Source organism: Formica exsecta, unplaced genomic scaffold (assembly GCF_003651465.1).
Source record: "Formica exsecta isolate Colony F162 unplaced genomic scaffold, ASM365146v1 scaffold314, whole genome shotgun sequence".
Lineage (NCBI taxonomy): Eukaryota > Metazoa > Arthropoda > Insecta > Hymenoptera > Formicidae > Formica > Formica exsecta.
Window position 1 is genome coordinate 808506 of NW_021850397.1, and position 18960 is coordinate 827465.

The 18960-nt window shown below is 36.4% G+C and overlaps 1 protein-coding gene across 1 annotated transcript in view; it reads left to right on the forward strand.

Annotated features, from left to right (window-relative positions):
- The window catches only part of LOC115237944 (microtubule-associated protein futsch-like), a 45873-nt gene that overhangs the window by 7623 nt on the left and 19290 nt on the right, over nucleotides 1–18960 (forward strand). The window contains 4 exon segments of the mRNA XM_029811351.1: nucleotides 17530–17628; nucleotides 17800–17972; nucleotides 18113–18270; nucleotides 18477–18888. Of these exon segments, the coding sequence (XP_029667211.1) occupies nucleotides 17530–17628; nucleotides 17800–17972; nucleotides 18113–18270; nucleotides 18477–18888 (842 nt within the window).

Here is an 18960-nt window from a genome sequence, read left to right on the forward strand (position 1 = left end):
TTTCATGATTCTCTCTGTAATTCTGGACCGTGTGATCGAATCGGACATGATTTTTTACATGTCGCACACGTAGACACGAAGTATAATATCTCTATACGTGGTTCATGGGTTCTTGTTCATACGAGCGCGCAAAAGCGTGCACACACGTGTGCACATCATCTCTCTCGCGTTATACGTCTATTCTCTGCTCTCCACGGGCGGGGGTTACAGGCCTTAAATGTCCGTTTGTATTTATAGAGCCCCGACATGCACTTCGAGGAAGCTCTCCTCTCGCCGATCTCGGCGACGATATACGTCCCTGATGTCGCAGGTTCCCTCTTATGTTAGTTAGTCTTGTTTCTCTTCGCGATGCAGGAATTTGTTCTATGAACAAATCAAAAGCCACTCCAACGTTCCCTCATATTCTTTCTCTTTTATCGCTTCTCCAGATCACCATTAGTCATGGCAGATAACAGAAATAAATAGAGGACTGTGCTTGAAGGGGCAATAAAATCTAGTTTTGTTTCTTCTTTGCATAGGGATATATCTGTATGTATATTCAATATATTTTTTTATAAATATTTTCAAAAAATTGTCAAAAATATACGATCTTTTTTACTTTTTTAATTTAAGAGCACTTTACATGTCCTTTGATGTCGGGAATCATCGTTTACGAAATTATTTGGCCGATAATATTTTACTAATTAATATTTGATTACATAATATTATAATCTAACAGATATAATGTATCTTATACTGATGATTATTGCTCACATTAATAGCGTCCTAAATATGGTAAATTACCTTGAATCTGTTAACTCCGCAGAGGAAAATGGACAAAAAGTGTCCCCGAAGCTATTGACCGTACCATTATGAAGGTTTGATACTGTCTACGATTTCTTTTAATGATCGCTTTTCTGCTGGCTCTCTAATGATACGAACATATTAACTTCGAGTATCAATAAAAAAATAATACTTCCTTCGATAAAAAAAAGAAACTGATAATAAAGAACAAATTACATTTTCTTGTATAAAGATATTACGAGACGCTAAGTATGTGCTATATTATTTGTAATTTTTTTGAAACACCAAGCTATCTTTTTCATGTGTTAAAACTATTGTTTTTCGCAACGAGATTGTCTGTTTGAACGCACGCCGCGGGTTCAATTTCGCAGGATCAATGGCGAATTTGTTATTTATGACGATTATAATGCAAACCAGATGGGGGTTCGAATAATTTCATAGAATTCTGTCTGCGGGATTCCCCACGCAACTCGTTCCCATGCCGTGCGTGACGCACCTTGCAAAATACATACATGTTTTATAGGGAATATCGTATCTATTATGAACATCAGCGAAACATTCGCTTGCCAGTAACAGCGCGATTGGTTTCCTCGAAATCGAGGGATGACATGAACAGAATTTCGATATGGCGGATTCGCGATATCGACACTTAAAAATTGATATGCAAGATAAGGTTTTCTTTCGAAATTGGCAGGTCCGAAATTGAGTTTACGAGATCAGTTTCGATCGCCGATACCGGTTTAGAGCCCGGTAAATATACGGACGAGCGAGCGTCCGATCAATCGCCGCACGTGTATTCTCGTCTCGTGGAGACTCGGGTCATCGTCTCTAAATATTCACATAATTGAACCGGTGTCCGTATACACGAAAGTTCGTACACAGACAATCACGTGTGTGTGTGTGTGTGTGCGACGAACATACAATTACACGCGAACGCATACGCATGACTCTTGCGTGTGTACTACATAGTACTCGACAATGTTTGGATTATCGGCTTTCCGAAATACTGATGGGTCATCTGTAGCGTACTTTGTTCGTCGCGGTGCGATACGGCAAATGGGTCCTTCACAAATGTTTCGCGCTGCAAATCAGAATTTGTCGCTGCAAATGTTAGTCGAGCGTTCGTCAAATTTACTTAAACATTTACATTTATGCCGAGAATCTAGTGCGTAAGTATAGAAAATATTGATCTTTCTCTCTCTCTCTCTTTCTCTCTCTGTACAGAAAGCTTGACATATAAATATAGAGTAACGTGAAATTAATTCCAGTAAATATAGAGTAACGTGAAATTAACTCCAGCCGTATTCTCTCTCTCTCTCTCTCTCTCTCTCTCTCTTTCTTTCTCTCTTTATAGCTAATGTGTGATATATTATTTAAGTACATAATTTCCGTAATGCAAATAATAATAATAATATTCTCTACACTCTCTCAAGTATGTGTTACGTAATACATATAAATGAGCCGCGTGTGTCGCTTGTTGGATGAAACCGACGATCGATTTTCTCGTCGTACCATCTGCCACGAGATTGCGTTGTAAATTTGATAAAACGCTAAAATTGCCCCCAAAATGCAACACGGAAATACGGAAATACGGCGGTAATTTATTGCTCGCGAAATAAGTTTGAAAAATAATCGAGAACTATATACATCCGTATTTTATGTCTCGTAAAGGGGGGGTACCAAATTAACAGAGATAAATATACCTGCCAAACCATATATATTAATTAACGCCTAATCGAATTTATTCACGCTGCACCGTTATCTCGTAACGATAAATCGGGCGTTCGCAAAATTAAAAGGATCTGCAATAGCGATTATAAATAGCGCGTACGAGGATCTCTTTATTATAGAACTTACTTTGAAGAAAATTATCTGTGTTATTTTTAAAACGGTACGATTGTTCGTACATAATATTGACATTACAGAAATTGGGGACATTCGAGGAAAAGAAAGATCAATATGAACTGTTTATGTCACCGGCAAACTCGCTGGATTATTAATGCACGAAATAAATTTCAACATCGGCTCTCATGAAGAGAGCGTTTGCGCGCTGTTAATGGGCAGCGTACGCAATTAGCGAGTAAAGTGCGCGTCGCGCGGCGGTATTTAATTGAATGCAAACTTGTTTCTGTGCGTCGTACGAAGAAAAAATTGCAAGTGTGCAAGTTACAAGATAGAATTTACATCTGTCGTTAAGCAAAAGAATCTTTTGATAGATATTTAAGATATAACATCATTTTCTTTATTCGAAGGGGAAAACGCGTCGTATTATAAATTTCTGTAAGAAAGAGATCGTAAGAGAGGCATAATGTAGCCATAGAATATGGGGAAATCAGAAGATATATGATAATGCGTGAGGAAAAAAGTTACCAATAGCCGAGAGAGAAGATAGCAAAAAAAGAAAAGATGTGATGAGGCAGCTGAAAACGGACATAAAAGAGCGATATGGATCGGATGTTCTTGTTCGCCAAGATCACCATAATTATGATATAATTATGATCTCGTCGTATACGTACATAAAAACAATGAAAATTTGAAAAAAACGAAAGATATAAAACGACGCGAAGGAAGTCAGAAGAAAGGAATAAAATTTCAATATATAAAAAGAAGCAATAATTTGTGCTTATAAGAAGGAGAGGAAGGAAGGAAAGAGAGAGTATGTCAGACAGAGTAAAAGAGACAGAAGAAAATATAATAATCGCGGAGCGAAGGGTTGCGAAGGACGACGAAAGGGGACACGAAGAGAGAGGAGGGCAGGAAAGGTGCGTGAAGCGGTGAAAGGACGAGAGGGTCGTGGAGGGAAGGTTGCAAAGAGGAACGGGGCGACGATGGGGTGGGCGAGAGAGGGCGAGAGTGTAGCTGTAGGTTGATGCGGCATGCGCATGTTGGTACCTGCCTACGGCCACATCCCCGCAGTCCCAGAACTTGGATCAATAATCCATCCACTCCGGCTTGGAGTGAAAACTGTCGCTAAGCCGAAATAACGATGTCATTTCATCCTCGTCCTCGCTGAGGGCGATCGAACCCGAGAGTAACGTCAGCGTCGGTAAATAAAAGCGCGACCAAAGACAAATAGAATGCATCGTGCATAGGGAAACTTGAGAGATGAAGAAGCGAGGGGAGAGAGAATTATAATGACCAAGACAGGTGAAACGTGACTCTCAATCGCAATTGTAGAAATAAGGAAAATTAAAGGAAATAATTGCAGAGAGAAAATAAAACAAGTTTGAATTTTTCCAACGAAAAAATTCTAAGTTTTACTTTGTCCCTTGCGAATTATCGAAAGATTTGAGGTAAGAAATAATGATGTTGCAGCGAAATATAATTTAGCGAGGATATGCACGGGATGAGATGAGACGAGAGCATCGTATTTAGCGACTGTAAAGTAGTTGTTTGTAGGTCGAAGGATAATTGGGGTATGAGGTGTGTGTATCCTGTCTCGGTTTCCCCCTAATGAGAATGAAAAGTTTTAATTCCGTGTTCTGTGGAGCGAACGCGTTTTAACAATAATTTAATAATGTTCGACATCTTTATATCGCCTCAGTAGCTAATCCTCGCGAGAAAATTTTACAGAACGGAGAGAGGTGCAAATTACTAGACGACAAAATCTTTAAGCGAAGATATAGTCTATCTCCGGGGAATATAGGCTACGAGATTGTCTTTCATGGATCATCGGATAATTTTATTACACTGACCTAAATTCCGCGCCGGAACAATTCGGCGAAATGTTGATGAAATCATCGCCGCGCAAAATTGGCGCTGTTGGCTGACAGATAGAGTTATTAGCGGATCGCTTGAGGGATGAATCTATCTCACCGGGATATATATGGGATACCTTTCATCCGGCGAGAATTTTGACAATTTTCGAAATGATATTTTCTCTGATAATTAAATTTTAATTAAAGAAGATGAGCCGAGATACGTATAAAATTTTTACTTTATATTGACAAGGCTATAATGTTGTGGAAAATATTGCTTTATATATATATATATACCAACGTGAATTATATACATATATTATGTATACATAATATTATTTAAAATATATTATATTGTATTCACTTTTCCATTATCTCTGATATTATCTAATACTATAAAACATTGTATTCTGTATATTATATAATATTGTATATTACACAATACAATGTACCGTTACGTCGCATCCATGCACGTGGTGCATTTTATTCGTACGATTTCACAATACAAATACAAGGATAAAATTCTCTACATTTTACACGTTTCATTCGATCAGATTCATTTGACGGGAATGCAGTTGTGAATTGTGCAGACGGATTTTACGGCTCGACGAGCATCGACGAAAATACGCAAAAAATGAATCAGTTTCAGTTTCAAATTCTATTCATGCTTAACGTCGTGGACTTTCGAAATATTATCGATATAAATGTATTTATTTATTCTCGCTTGTGTAACAGCAAAGTTGATTTCCGTGAAGCTTGAAAAAGAAAAAATTTTTCGGGAATATACATATATGTATATCTTACGTATTTATATTGGTTTTACATGCATACACGCGCGATATTCAGTGGCATGGCGGATATTGAATGCTTTGCTTTTTTTTCGATATCGTTTGCGAAGGATTTCGATAGAAAAATCTCGGTAATCTTCTGCGCAGTCGAAAAATCGCGCAACATGAGAAGCTTCAGACATTGATGCCGCGTATATATATTTCTATCGTATCAATAATACAGGTTATTCTATATCAAAAAATGAGTTTGCGCATCGAAAGACATTATGAAAAATCCATACTTTGTAATAGTATTGTAACTAATTATTTTTTTGCTATAATAATATTACACAAAAAATAGGTATTTTTAATTTTTAGATAATTCTCGGACAATTTCGATAGCAGCTGGCGAATGTTTCATTCGTACGTAATGAATTAATGAGAAATCAAGTATAGAATCGTCGTTTCCACCGAGAGAGATTCTATCGTAATTGCTTTCCACTTTGTTCACACTTTACGACACGCGAGAGCCGCGTGTACGTACTAACATTTCTTCCCTCGACTCGTCGTCTTTCCTCGTGAGATTTTTATCTCCAAGTGCCATATCGCACACCGCAGGGGAACGAAGCAACAATACCTGACAATGCAATACATACCTGACGATCGCATTTCGCCGTCTCGCGCGAGCGCCTTTCGAGTCGTTTCAACTTTGTACGGAGATGATGACTCGCCGTGTTGAATTGGGTCGAAGATGAATAATACATTTATAGATTGTCTGGAAAATTCTCGGGGATTTCTTTTGTACATGGAAAAATCAGAGAATTCTCATAGAATTTTATTGAGACCCGGAATATTTAAAAAAAAAAATTCTTTCTTTGATCATTTTTCTCTTATATTACAGTCGGTAATAAGCCAAGTTATCAATTATGCATTTAAAATATATTTAATATATATCTATCTCTGTTTATATATATTTAATATTTTAACAAAATATTGGATATGCAGTACATATACTTTATTGTAATTTTTAGTAATAAAATATAAAAATGTTATGCAAGTGTAGAATGTTTACCTCACGAAAGTTATTTAATTTTTTTTTTAGTACATTGGCAAATCTAGCACTTGAAGAAAACGTCTATAATAAAAAAAAAACTTATTTTAAAAAGTTGCAAAGAAAAATCCTTAAAATATTCTCTTTACCTGGAATTTTTAATAAAAATATCTAGAAGATCAGGGAATTTTCAGGAAATTCTCTTACTAAATCTTACAGTTGGAAATTAATGAATAATACATTTCCCCCGCGGCACGATGGAGTGACAACTGTCTGTAACTCGATGTGTCTGTAACTTTCGGATGCGTGGGCGCGGGCCTTAACGAGCGACATATACGGGGGGTCCCCGGAATACTCTTCCGTCCCCCCATAATCGACTTTTCCATTCCTTCGTTCGTTTGTTGCGTGTATGCAAGACGCTTGATATGCCGCGAGCACAATGCAAACGTGCTGTCTGATCCCGACAGGTTCTGTCTGACTCATAGAGCACCTACATCGGGTAGGATAGGTAGGTTCAGTCGAGCGGAAAAAGAAGGCAAGACGCGAATTCATTCATGCGTTTATTTCGAGCTCGACGGAGATTCACCTTCGACAGTGACCCTTCCTCTGAGAATCCCGTTCGTAAATGAACGGCGAAACACTGGTAGAAATTGTCCGGCCGGACACGCCCGTTTCTACTTCATCCCGCGACAATGAAATTGAACGCCGAACGTTTCGCGTTTTTCGCGCTTCAAAGTCAACGGGTTCTTGTTATTTTACATCAATGTTTAGAATCAATGTAACAGTAGTGCAATTTTCTTCCCATGTTTAGAAGAATAAATGTTGACGTATTATATATCCTGGTAATTTTCAGCTGATCGTGTAACGAGAATTAAATTGCTACGTTCAACGTAAACCGGCATGAAATAATTATGCCGTAAGACGGCGAGAAACCTCGATCGACGACCGTATCTCTCGATTCTAACCGGCTGAACATGCTCGGAATAGCAAAAGGGTTAACGCGCACTTTACGCCGCCTCATTGATTACGAGCATCATGTACGTGCGAATAACATGACATAACACTCGCGCCAATAAATCGGAGCTTTCCTGTACGAGAAGAGCGTAAATCGAACCACATTTCCTCTCGCTTGTTGAAGATTAAGGAGGTGTCAGCTACATCAAAAATTAATAAATCTAATACATTTCGAGATTGATGAATTTGACATTGCGCGCAAAGCACTTTCAGCCTTTTAAAATATAAAATTAATTTGTGAGTTGAAGTAAAGATTTGGCCTGTAGAATTAAAATTTTTATTTTCATGAATTCTTGTGTATAGTCACTATAAAATTTTCGTGATACAATCACTATGCTAAATCAGCTTGATATAAGATAAGATAAGATAATATTGACGATTTGGAGATTAAATTATATTCTACGGGACAAATCTTTATTTTAAATTTATAAACTAATTTTTAATTTTTTATATTTTAAAAGATTAAAAGTATGTGCTTTTTGCGCAATGTCAAATTTATGAATTTGGAAATGTATTAGATTTATTAACTTTTGACGTAGCTAATCTGTCCAATTTTTCCTTAAAAGCGAAACGGCACGAAATATCAGAAGGCACCGAATATTATTGTAATATATCGCGTCCTTCGCAAAATGCATTTTACGCTTTTATTAAACGCGACGCGGGAGAAATACGTGAATATAGGAAGGGTGAGATAGGTGGGACCTTTGCGAGTATGCGTGATCTGTGTGTGTGAATATGGATATGAATGTATGTACACGCACATATGATCATAGGATTGGCATATCAAGGTTTTATATACCGGGGCTCGGTAATACATATGTAAATATATATAGATATTCGACGTACGCGCGTGTGTGCACGTATTGTGTATATATATATATATATATGTATATAGGCGCGATGTAGGAAGGCATAGTTGCCGACATGAATCATGATTGAGAACGTGGGGAGGATCGAGAAAGTTGGAGTTACACGATGCCGGTATTATCCAGGCGGATCGGCTTTGAGGATTTGTCAAATTAGATTGTGCGGATCGTCTCCGAGGTTCATCTCGAGGTTCCGTCACCTGGTGTTCCACGTGTATCATTCAACGGAAACTTTGTAAATTATACGCGCTTATCAATCTCTGGGCGAATCTGCGTTCATGCAGTTCAGACAGTAATCTAGCAATTTTGTGCGAAATAGACCTTGAATATTTTTACTTTAATATTTTTGTCTTACAAATAAATATATTCTATTTAATTATTACGTTTTATTATAAATAACATGTAAAAATTTTTAGAGAGGAAAAGAAATATGAAATATATTAATATATATTTCATGGATATATATTATTATATAATATATTAAATTTTTTTTCTCGTTTCTCTCTTTCTTTCTAAAAATTCTTATATATATATTGTATAACGAGTTTTATGTACAAAATTATTTATACACATACATAGGCACACATATTTTTATAACTATATATATAAATCTCTAAAAAATTATTCTTTTATATAGAAATAAAATATGTACTTTAACAATATCCTATTGCATTAAGAAATGTTAAGACTAATCTTTAATAATGTAGATATTATGCAAAACAGGGTATAAAATTTGCCAAATTTATGGCATATAGTAAATGGGTTAAGGGTACTGGAGGGACTGGTATGTTTAATGGTACGCTACTACATTCGTGAAGCAAGTATAAACGAGCTTTTCCAGCTAGCTACTCGAAGAATTGAGAGCCCGAATACATTACGGCTGCATAATTTACGAAGTGGCTTGTACGATGATAATTATATACGTGACCCTAATACATGTCTGCGTTAATTAACGTTTACGGAGAAACCAGACAAGATATATGTCGGAAAACTGTCGTTTTGATGCAATCTAATTGCACCTGGATAAAATTATTACGATAATTTTCATCTTCGTTTCTTTGTAAGCAAATAAATTTCATAAATTATTATAAATTCTCGAAATCAAACGCACGTGAGAGAGATAAACGTAAATTAATAGAATCTCGCGATAATATCTATTAAAGTGTAATTTATTAAAATGTAATTAATCGCGGAGATAAACGCAATCTATGTGCGAGAGAAGAATTAAAATTCCCTTTATTACTTTATTTAAAATGTACGCTTTTTTCCCTTCTCTCCATTTTTATTTCATGTGTCATCTCTATGTGCCGGTCATTATTTCGCGGGCGTGATAAGAGTGGGGTGCGATTGACCATTTTACACTTTCGGCATGTGTGCGTGCAACCGAATATAGCGGATCTAATTTTATCGTGGCATTCGCCACGCCAGCTTCGCTCTCTCACTGTCGCGAGTCAGTCGCGGGATCTCGCCTCTCGACTACCTCGTTCTTGAACCTGACCCCGAGACTAATACACACGCACAGCCGTCGTTAATAAATGCCGAGGAGACAGCCTAAGGGTTCCTTTTCGATTGAATTACGATCCTTTAATTTTAATCGCGCGTAAAATATTTTTGTCGTCGACGCCGTCGTTTATCTCTTGATTAATAAAACCATTCAAATATGGAAATTTATATTTTTGTCCTCGCTCCCAAGAGTATTTACATTCGCATTTGATTTTGTGTTACGATAAAAAAATCAATATATTAGTAATTAATCTCTAAAGCTTTTACCGCGTGACTAGTCGTCGAATTCAAACTTCGAGATGCAAACTTCCATATCTATATTCTCAGATATTTGAACGGTCTAAAGTTAACGCACAAGGCACTTCGAAAGTGCCCTCAATTCATTAGGTTTGCAATCTGCAGAAAGGCAAAGAGACTTGCTCCAATTCACCAGACTCCGATTCAATTAGCCGATTAAAACTTTGTTGATAGTTATATTCATACGTACTGGCTGGATCAGGGATTGAATAAAATTATTGCGACAAAGTTAGATTTTTGCGCTATTAATTAATGATGAATGAAACAAAATTAGTCTCTGCGATATATTTATGACAACGATGGCTAGAGGGAGGAGGAAAGTATAAAAAGACAGAAGTAAATTTCCATATTTGACTGGCGTGAGAAAGAGAGAGGGATATATCTCTTTTTATTATCTCAAGATCTCAATAAAATTATATCATGCTTATAATTCCTGATTATAACAAGGCTATAAAGTAATCGTAAGCAATAGTGCGTGCTGGATATAAACGATCCGCTGATCGCACACGACGTGGTCGTGCCCTAAGCTCGAGGACAAGTGTAAACCTCGTGAAGCCGAAGCAATTCAGACACGCTTGAACTACAAACGGGTCACGTTACCTGGGAACTCACGGTTCATCGCACATTCATCTTTTCGCCCTCGCTCTTGCCGTCATCACCCCGTTGATGGCGTCGACTTCGCTTCGAAATGAACTCAACATACATCAGCGAACAAATCTGTAGCCGCGATGGGGAAAAAATACATACATACGATCCATTCGTGCCAAAACGTTCGTTTCATCATGATTGCCAACGTATCCGCGTTTAGAGTTTACGTCAGATATAAATTCAAGATCTGACATAAAACGATTCGTAAGAGTGTTCTTTTTTTTTTCAAGAATTCTCTCTCCCCGTGATTTTTGCGCTCTCTTATCTGAATTGGGTAATCAGATTTTCTTGGAAGAATGTTATAAAAAAATTTATCGCCTCGAAACTCGCGCGAAATATTTACGGAATACGTTCGTCCATGTACATGTTTTCGTTTCGCTCTCGCATCGACCGTAATAAATGCGTACACTCGTTGGAAGAAAATGCCAACACAGACGCCAACGCGCCTCGCTCTCTTCCGCTTCCTTCATTAATCATCCGACACGACCGGAATTTTTCCTATGTTCCATGGCATCTCGACGCCGTCCGCGTTGCTGCTAAGTGGATATGTATATATTTGAAAGGTAGACTGAAAAGGGAACGGGGGGAGGAAGAGATGCATGTTCTGCAATGAGAGATGCATGAGAGACGCACATAATCCACAGTGGGCGAGTCCCTCTTTCATTTCTCTTTCTCTCTCTCTTTATAGATTCTTCGCACGGCACTGCTTATTAAAAAATATTCAAAGTTAGCGTGAAATTGCAGTAGTATACAAGAATAACAGATTGTGTTTCTTTCGAGTTATTAAATTTAATTTAAAAAATATCTGTTTTATATATATACATTTTACGGAAAATATTGGCTGGTAAAGAATAGTGATGCAGTAGACACTCTGGACATATCCCTGTTATATTTAGCTCGTTTGTTATTTTGAATTTACTGACCGCTTTGTTTCCATCTGCGCCATGACCGAAATATATTTGCGATATAGCGCGAAAAAAGTGGCATAAGTAATTACGATTTTTATTCCGGATAAAGTTATATGATATAGAAAAGAGAAAAAATAAAGAATCTTTCTCTCTTAGAGAAAAAGGCATTCTAATATATTAAAATATCTTCATAATGTTAAAATTTTATAATTGGTAGCGAACATAATTTTTCTCGATAAAATGTCTCTTTCGTTCTCTTTTATTACAACCTTTCGACGCAAAAAAGACGGCCCCTGTCACATCCACTCTCAATCCTTGATCCAGGTCTTCGCCCTTGTCTTGGAAATATAAATAGCAACGAGTGTGCTAGGTCGATCTCTATGCTCCCTCTGCCGAGGTCGTGCACTGCATTTCTGAATATCCGCTACTATTTTCCTCTCCGGATCTACTTTCGGCCTGTCAAACTCCGCATTCGATCAAAGACCCTTGGCAGAGCAAAATCAAACATGCTCATATAAATATCGATGAAATCACATACCGCATACATGTACATATATTTCTATGTATGTTATAAATTTATATTAAATTATGATATTTATATTAAATTTATATAAATCATTTTATATATAAATTTGAAACTCTATGAAAAAAAAATATTGGCATAAAATGAATTGTATAAATATATATATTTTTTCTTTTTTTTTCTTTTTGAAAAAAAAAATTGTAAAATGGAACATGTACATGGATTATCTATGCTGAGCAGAAATAACAGGAGGTCGTCACGTTGACCTCCTCTTCAGCATTTTCTTCGGAGAGATTAATCGGGAATGGCGTCAGCAATTTTCCTAGAAACTTTTCGATCCTCTTACGTTACAAAGACTTTACGTTCCGCTTATATTTCATTTAGCTGTTATTCGCAGTATTCTCAAGAGATATTGAACACTGGCACGTCCGTACTTATAATGGATATTCCATTGTGATTATTATCCTGCAGTTGAAAATTGTAAACAGTAATTGTATAGAGACATTTTTTTTCTCTCTCTCTCTCTCTTTTTAAATTCTTGTAAAATAATTTTAAAAAATGTTATATTGTTGAATAATATAATATATACATATTTATATACGTATATATTATATACATAATAATCTTTTTCCGGTGTGCTGCTATAAAGCGGTATTTCACGTCGAACATGTACTTACTACACGCATCGTAGACGCGTTGCAGGCAGGACAACGAGAAACCATTTCTAAACATAGTCGGGACAAACCCAACATTCCCGGCATCCAACGACTAAGGGAAAAAAAAAGGAAGTCAAATGCAAATCGAGAAATGCGAGCGCGCTAAGAGATGTACGGAGCTGCCGCGAAGAAACGTGCAGTTTTGTCTATACTTAGCTTAAGCTACTAATCCATAGGGACATCGCGAGTGTCAGATATCTCTTGTATGTGTCTGCGAGAGGTCACAAAGGCAAGAATTAATAGCGTAGAAATTTTTTTAATAATAAACTTTTTTTTTTTCATTTCGGAAATAGTAAAAATTTTTCGAATAATAATTTTTAATTTCGAGTCTAATAATAATATACACACGCATATGCGTCCTTCACAATTTTACAATTGCGATGAAGAATTTACCTTCGTGTGATTTATCTTCAGTTTGAAAAAAATTGCTCGGCGCAGAAATTTCACAAGCCAGTAATAAAATTAAATTATCTGCGTAAAATGCGTTACGGGAAAGACTTTGTTGATATAAAACTAGCCTTGGATTTTTCTCTCCATTTTTATAAATACAATATGTATATCATGAGACGCGCCGCGATCCACTGTATTACCGCGGACAATCGTGAAAACTTCCTACGCTTTTCGCATGACGATCGCCTATTTAGATACATCCTTATTGTGCGGGAGATAGAAGCGACATGTCAGAATGTCACACGTTAAAGCCGGAAACCGCGGGACACTGGATACGTCGACGTCTGCGACTTGAAAATGTGACATGTGTATACGTATGCTCGCACGTATTCTCATACTCGTAAGTTGATCGCGATATATATCGCTCTTGTGATTAAAAGCGGGATTTCCGGTGAAACAAATGCGACCCTTTAATACCATTTTTAACACGATGACAGATGTTATTCCATCCATAAAACGTCGTTCTCTCGCTCCAATTGTCGAAATTCGCACATTTTTCGAAGCCGAATCTATTCACTCGTACGTCTTTAAACGTACAATTTACTCGACAGAGTTTATGGTACTTTCGATTTCGCAAATAATTCATCTCATCACACGGGAATGCGTAACGTCGATTCGCGAGAGTACATACAAGGTTTACATGGGCAATTTAATTAAAGCAGTCTGGCTTTAATTAACAGGCACTTTGCCCTTAACTGCAATTGCAAATCGTATTTATCCTTGGCATTGCTCGGCTGATGAAATTACTGATCTATAGAAACGAATATTCAGTAAAGCCAGAGAGATCTTATCTGGCAAACTAAAAAAAGAATAATGAAAAATTTCTGGAGAATATCTACAGGGTTGACAGATATTCAATATTCCGATCCCTTTATCTGCTGCTGATAAATTCTATTTTTCTCGATTCCGCATTTAACGAACCATCAAGCTATCGATTCATTGCACGCACAGACCGATACTGCTATAAAAGTCACGCGTTTAATTAATAGCATTCGATTTCCTTAATTGGCTAAGCAAGTTACATACCGCGATCATTGACGAGGCAACGCTATGCCGTTTTGAGTACTCGAGTTAAATAGTGAATCAGCAAGCAATACGATAATGCGTCATAGAATTAACTACAATTAGCAGCTACTTCGGTAATAAACGCAGAGAGAAGAAGAGACCTGTCGACGAGATGTTTGGCCTTACGCGACAACATTTTTTATCTCGAACGAGCGGAAGCTGCGAAAGTAATTGCAAGCAAAACATGAAATATGCGTTAGAGAACTGTAACTTAAATTTTATGTTATTAATTTGCCGATATTAATTAATCAATATATTAATTAATTATTTAGTAATTAACTATGCGGTTAATTATTTAATTAACTGCCCTGCGAATTAATGCAAATCTATGCGATTTGTCAAGAATTGTAATAAAATGGTCATAATTTCAGCAAATTTGATTTCTGGGATTAAATACAGTATTCCTTAATTAATTATGGAGATTATTTTTTCGCGCATAGCATTTATAACATTGAGATGGCGCTTAAAAAAAAATTATATAGTCTTTAATTTCCATCTTTTCTGCTGACGATGCATTTTATATCGGAAAAGTCGGGATGGATGCAGCATTTCGCTTGATGATTCGCTATGCAAATTTTTGGGTCTGTCGCGATCGCTCTGACACTTATTGCGATTGAAACCGGTGGGAATCGGTGAGCATTAAGTAACGCGATCCACAAGAAACGGCTTCTCTCGCATTTCAGCCTCGGGGCTTCCAATCAGTTTGACACATCAAGCACACTCGATATATTCAGCAAAGACGACGATGTGACTTTTCGCTGCTTGCTTATAGAACGGCAAAATCGTTCTTTATTTTTTAAATTTATTTTATTCATATGCAACAAATCATGCTATCTATTATACAAATCACTCTCTTAATTTTCTCAAATTTTTCACTCGACGTTAATCTACTCAATTGGTCGAAAAAATTGATTACTCGAAATCCGTTTAAATAGCTGTAACCGCAGAAATGCACGGAAAAATTAATGGAATGTAACTTTAATTAATTAACGAGCCCAGTTCGTTTAGGCAATTGGTCTACATTCGCATAATTCGCAGTTTTAACTATAATTTCGCGAGAATGTGAATATGTTTCATCAGTCGCGCGGTTAATAATAGCGTCCACGTTTACTGGAAAGTATGCAACACGTATTTACTTATTGTAGGATAAAATTGGAGGCAACGAGAGATTGCTGTGCGGAATCCGTCGTGTGGACTAATGCCTCTTGCTCGTTTACTTTCTTTTCTTTTTTTTTTTTTGTTAATTTTCTCCGACTCGTCTTTATCCTCAGCATTGATTGATACTACGATGTTGCCAGGCAACGTCTCGAACCAGACTTGTCTGTGTACACGCCAGTGCCAGTATAGAATTACGAGGCAAGAGCCAGTTCGAACTCCCTTGGCAACGAGTTCCATTGTGCTGCATCATCAATTCTTTAATTCGACACAAGACGTCGGGCGGAAATTTCTCAACACTTCCGCCTGTGGAAAGCGCTCTAAGAAAAGCTTTATACCTTGATTAGATCGTGAAATACTGATAAGGTCAAATTTCAAAAATTACTGCACAAAATTGAGAGATAAATATTAATGTCTGTCAATATACTTGTATTACATATTTGAAATATGATATATATTTCTTCTTAATTGCATACAATAATTTGTTAGTATTAATAAGAATATAATATTGTATCTTACGTTCATCCTGTTGTATATTTTAATTTTATTTTTTTCTCTCATTGCTTTTCTATAGTTTTTTCCGAAATGTATCTGGGATAATATATTGAGAGCGTCGGAAACTTTTTGCACGATGTGTCAAAAGTAAAGTATCCCCGCATTAAAGTTGGCAATGGAGGGTGGGTACAGGATGTGCGGCGATCGATTGCCAGCTGGCATGGAACCACGTGACGGGTGCGGTGTCGGTGACGTCACGATACGACCGCCCCGACCGTGCAACTCACCCTTATGACAAACTGCGATCGCTGATACATTTATCCTAATTATCGCGTCAAGTCTTGATAGAAATGCATTTTTGCTCGTTTTTCTTTTCATATTAATTGTGCACATAATTTATTTATAATTAATTTTTCATATTCACATATAACAAACAAATTTGAAAATTTACGAGCGAAAAATGTTATTAGCGTTTTCAGTTAAAGTCCTCATACATTATTGCATTAATAATTTTTTTAATATTGATCATTTTTCTTTATTGATCGTTTTAAATAAAAATAACTTTGTACACATAAAAACAACTGCCTCTTAATGGATGTTAATTGGACTGTCTTTTTGGATGTGTAATACGAAATTATCTAATCCATAAATGTAATGGCCATTATAAGCACATTAAATAAATTACATCAATAAAAAACATTATAAAGAAATAGATATATTAATTTTCGTATCTATTTCTCAATCTGTACCATACTTTTTTATTCGTTGAGATAAAATCCGGAAAAAACGGTGCGTTCGAAAAACTATACCTGTAATGGGATACTTAATTTACTTTTCTCATCAATCAAATCATAACTGAACTTGACAGCTTCTACCATCTTAACCTTAACCTTACATCATTCGGTGGCTGAATTACCCTTGCTCTATTGAAGCCAAACCGCTGCAGTCTTGCTCATTTATATGCAGTTATAGCCCACTGTCCCACTCACCTCTAGACGTCTTACACTTTGACAATAACTGGGTTAAAATTTATCGTGATGCACAATTTTAAATGCACTTTTTAAATGCAATATTGTAATTAATAAGTATTTAAGCAAAAATTTAAAACATTTTATTAAAGATCTGAAAAAGTTTTTTAATATATAAAAAGTTTTTTAGAGTTTAATAATATTTAAAAAATCTTTTTTTAAAAAAATTTGATCTAAATGGAATAATCTTTGAAATGGCAATCACAATCTCCAGATTATGTACTTTTTCTATTATCTAATTCTCGAGATATAAATGCTCGTTTAGAGCAATTCTAAGCAAATTCTTTAGTTTAGGCGCATATACAACAATGATCTAAAACGAGAACAACCTACTTTCCATTCAAAATATTAGGGCCAGTCTCGGAAAAACTTGGCCAAGTTCATAAAAAAGCATGTCGCTGGAATACTTAAAGTTACATTTGATCTTAAAGAGCGGTGATTTATATGCAGATTTTATTCTAAAAGTTTTCCGATGCGACGATCTGCTTAACATGTGCAAAGAAGATTTTGCTTTTAAAGTTTGCTTATACTTAGCGAACGCCATTTTTCTCGATTGTTGCAGGTTTTCTATCATGGGACAAAGACAGTTGTCACGTAGATCTGGAGAAGGAACTATTGGCCTTAGTAGCACAAGCCCCCGAAGGTGAAGAAGCCAGAAATGGTAATTATAAAAATATATTAAAATTTAATTTATATATATATATATATATATTATACATATAAGATATTTATATATGTATATATAAAATACGTCATTATCCATTATTTCGTCTTTCAACATATTTTTTATTTAATATAATCCGTTAGTAAGTGATCGAATTGGATTTCCTAGGTGAAAGATTGATTCAATATGCCACCGAGAACCTCGTGACGGAAGTTCTCATTCACCCGCAGACGAATACATTGTTACAGTGTATTCGCAATCTCCTTGCAAGTTTCACGAAACATCGGCACATCATACACGCTGGATACACATTCGGCGGCAATGGTTCCTGGATACTGCAGGTATACTCCACGGAAATATACTACACGCAATATCATTGTTACAAGAAAAAAACGCATTCTAATTAATACTATAAAAGTCGTTCGAAATATCGGCCGGAAGTAACGTTGGATTAGAAACATGTTCAATAATTGTTATTCAGGATGGAACCTTCAGTCTCGCAGACTTTCTGGATGCATTCGGCGAACATGAGGTGCAGAGAGTACTTCGTGCCTACGAGAATAGCGTTACCGTAGATATACATTGTGCCGGTGTCGGCGATTGGACAACAAGTCGATTATCGAAGGAGGCTTGTTGCAGGTATGTATTGTTCGCCTTTTGTTCAGAAACAATTTTAATTCATTGCACAATTGGCTCGTGCGTCACAAAAATATAACGTTTTACAAAGTCTGACAAAATATCTTTTTTAAATATGAATAAATTTTATATATATGTGTGTAAGAGAGAGCCTCTCTCTTTTTTTATATTTCTCTCTTTGATATTTTATATCCTTTTTCTGTTAACAGATTTTGCAGAGTCAGAGTGAATCCCGACGATGTTCTTACAGCTGGTATGTCGGCTATCACTAGTTTCACGAATTATATTGGACAGTATCTCGTGTCGCAAACGCTGGACCAGCTCATGGAACCGTCGGACGTTGTCGGAAATATTAGATTTAGCCATCCGACCTTATACGTCTTCCCCGGTGGGCAAGGTGACGCCGCGCTTTTTGGTATAAACGGCTTCAATATGCTCGTCGACGGCGGCTTCGCCAGAAAAGCCTGCTTCTGGGACTTCACCAGGCATCTAGATCGATTGGATGCAGTTCTAGTCACTAGGATAAATAATAGCAACATCGGCGGCATGTTTAGCGTCCTCCGCAAGAAGAAAGAGTTGCACGTCTATCCTCAAATCGGCCATTTCTTCTGTAACTTAGTCGTAAGTAGTCATAAACTCTCAATACCTGACTTTCTCTAGAATTTCTATCAATATATAATTATTAATATATAA